The sequence below is a fragment of the Sinocyclocheilus rhinocerous genome, unplaced genomic scaffold, assembly GCF_001515625.1.
Source record: "Sinocyclocheilus rhinocerous isolate Xijiao unplaced genomic scaffold, SAMN03320098_v1.1 scaffold878, whole genome shotgun sequence".
NCBI classification, from domain to species: Eukaryota; Metazoa; Chordata; class Actinopteri; order Cypriniformes; family Cyprinidae; genus Sinocyclocheilus; species Sinocyclocheilus rhinocerous.
Genome location: NW_015664312.1, coordinates 985,326 through 987,118, shown reverse-complemented (window position 1 = coordinate 987,118; position 1,793 = coordinate 985,326). Strand labels below are relative to the sequence as shown.

At 36.5% G+C, this 1,793-nt stretch overlaps 1 protein-coding gene across 1 annotated transcript in view; it reads right to left on the bottom strand.

Moving 5' to 3' along the window:
* LOC107730067 (protein-methionine sulfoxide oxidase MICAL2-like) overlaps window positions 1–1,793 on the bottom strand; it is a gene marked incomplete at its 5' end in the record, with an annotated part of 9,380 nt that overhangs the window by 898 nt on the left and 6,689 nt on the right. Inside the window, 2 exons of the mRNA XM_016540800.1 lie at window positions 8–291; window positions 365–441. Coding sequence (XP_016396286.1) covers window positions 8–291; window positions 365–441 — 361 coding nt within the window. The remainder of the gene's footprint in view (window positions 1–7; window positions 292–364; window positions 442–1,793) is intronic.

Sequence of the window (1,793 nt, the reverse complement as noted above, 5' to 3'; positions counted from 1 at the left end):
TGCGTACATTTGGACGAGCTGTTCATGGAGAACAGCGAGCAGAGGCAGACTCACACTGAGCAGTTCATACAGGAAGGCGTAATCCTCGGCATTATCCCTCAGGTGGACTCCTGTGGCCCACGCTTTACCATGCAGCCAGTTAAACACACGATGAGGCACAGCACACACATGCAGCGGCCAGTGCAGGCTTCTCTTCAGTGAGGACAGGATACCTGGAGACTCTTCCTGGAGATGATGCTCACGTCCCTCTGGACTCCAGCTGGACCCGTTGTGAGAGTCGGCATTACACATCTGAATAAAAGAATATTAATAAAGGTGTGCTGTAAGACAACTATCAACAGATGAAGCATAAATGAGTTTTTACCGTGTGTAGAATTTGTGTCCTCCCATTCTTCACTAAGGGTTTCCTTTGTGCAAAGTGGAGTTTGCAGTACAACTTTCCTACAGGAGCAAAAGAAACCATTATAATCCATTAGTGTAAAGCTGCAGTCACATTTACCATTGCCCTGTGAAATTTTATGGGTAAAACCCAGTCATCCAGTGGACATGGCCTTTTCACCTAATGCAGAACGCTCATTTGAGCTATTCATGGAAATATCCACGTGCAATGTTTATTTATTTATTTCTCACTCTTAATAATCATTTTATTTGTTGAATAGAATGAATGAGTTCATTTGATTCACACTGTATGTTTCAATTAATCAAAGTGTGAAAAATGTGGGAAAATATATTTAAGGTTGCTGTGACAAAAAGTTTGGAAATGCTCAACTTCATGCAAATGTCAAGTGAAAAACACCAGGCGGCAGCCAATCGCTGTCAGGAGCAGGTAGAGACGGTTTTTTTTTTAATTGCAGTTTATGCGAGTGTTTCTGATGGATTATGTGTAAATCATATTGTTTACATGCAGTTGTTACATATATGTTTAATATTGTAGTTTGGCCGCTGTCATTGTGAATAGACTAGCCAGGTTTACAAATGTTTATTAATTTGACACGTTATCCTGACTTTAGACATTCAGAAACAATGCCTGCATCTTTCAAAACTGTAATCTTGTGTATATATTATATTTGCTGTGTACTGAAAATGAAAAACTATAAAATAAACTACACAAACTATAAATAAATATGAAAAAAATCCCTATAAGAATGGAGTTGGTACTATATTTAGTACTTAAGCAGTTCTAGTTTTTTAGACTGTTTATAATAGCAACAGGCTCTTAAGGCTCTTAAACACCGTATTTATTCACAGATTACTACATACGATTTTAATAAACAACTTGTACTGTCAGAACTGTCAGATTCTCCTTGCAACCGCTTGTGTCTGTGGGCTGACCTCTTTTTGCAATATAACAGATGGCCTGGAAATTAATGGCATACAGTAGTCTACCCAAATAGTCTGTCATACAAAGTTAAAGTTTAAGAAGAATTGGAATATAGTAATTTGGACTACTTTCATGGTGATTTGTGCCATTTTTAGAACTTGACAGCTTTAGTTCCTATTCACCTTCATTGTATAGTAGGGCTGGGTTTTGACACAAATTTCACGATTCGATTCGATTCTCATTCACAAGCTTGCGATTCGATTCGATTCGATTATTTTTGATATATATCAGGTACAGTACATGCCAAATTTTCTTTTGGAAAAAAACCCCCCAACTAATGCTGTAAAATATACATGAGAGTCAGTTGGTACTACATTACTATAATATTGAAGGTTAAAATTAACTGATTTGTTAAAATGACACTTAATGAAGTTTTTAAAATAATAAAGTTACAATTACATAATAATATTTC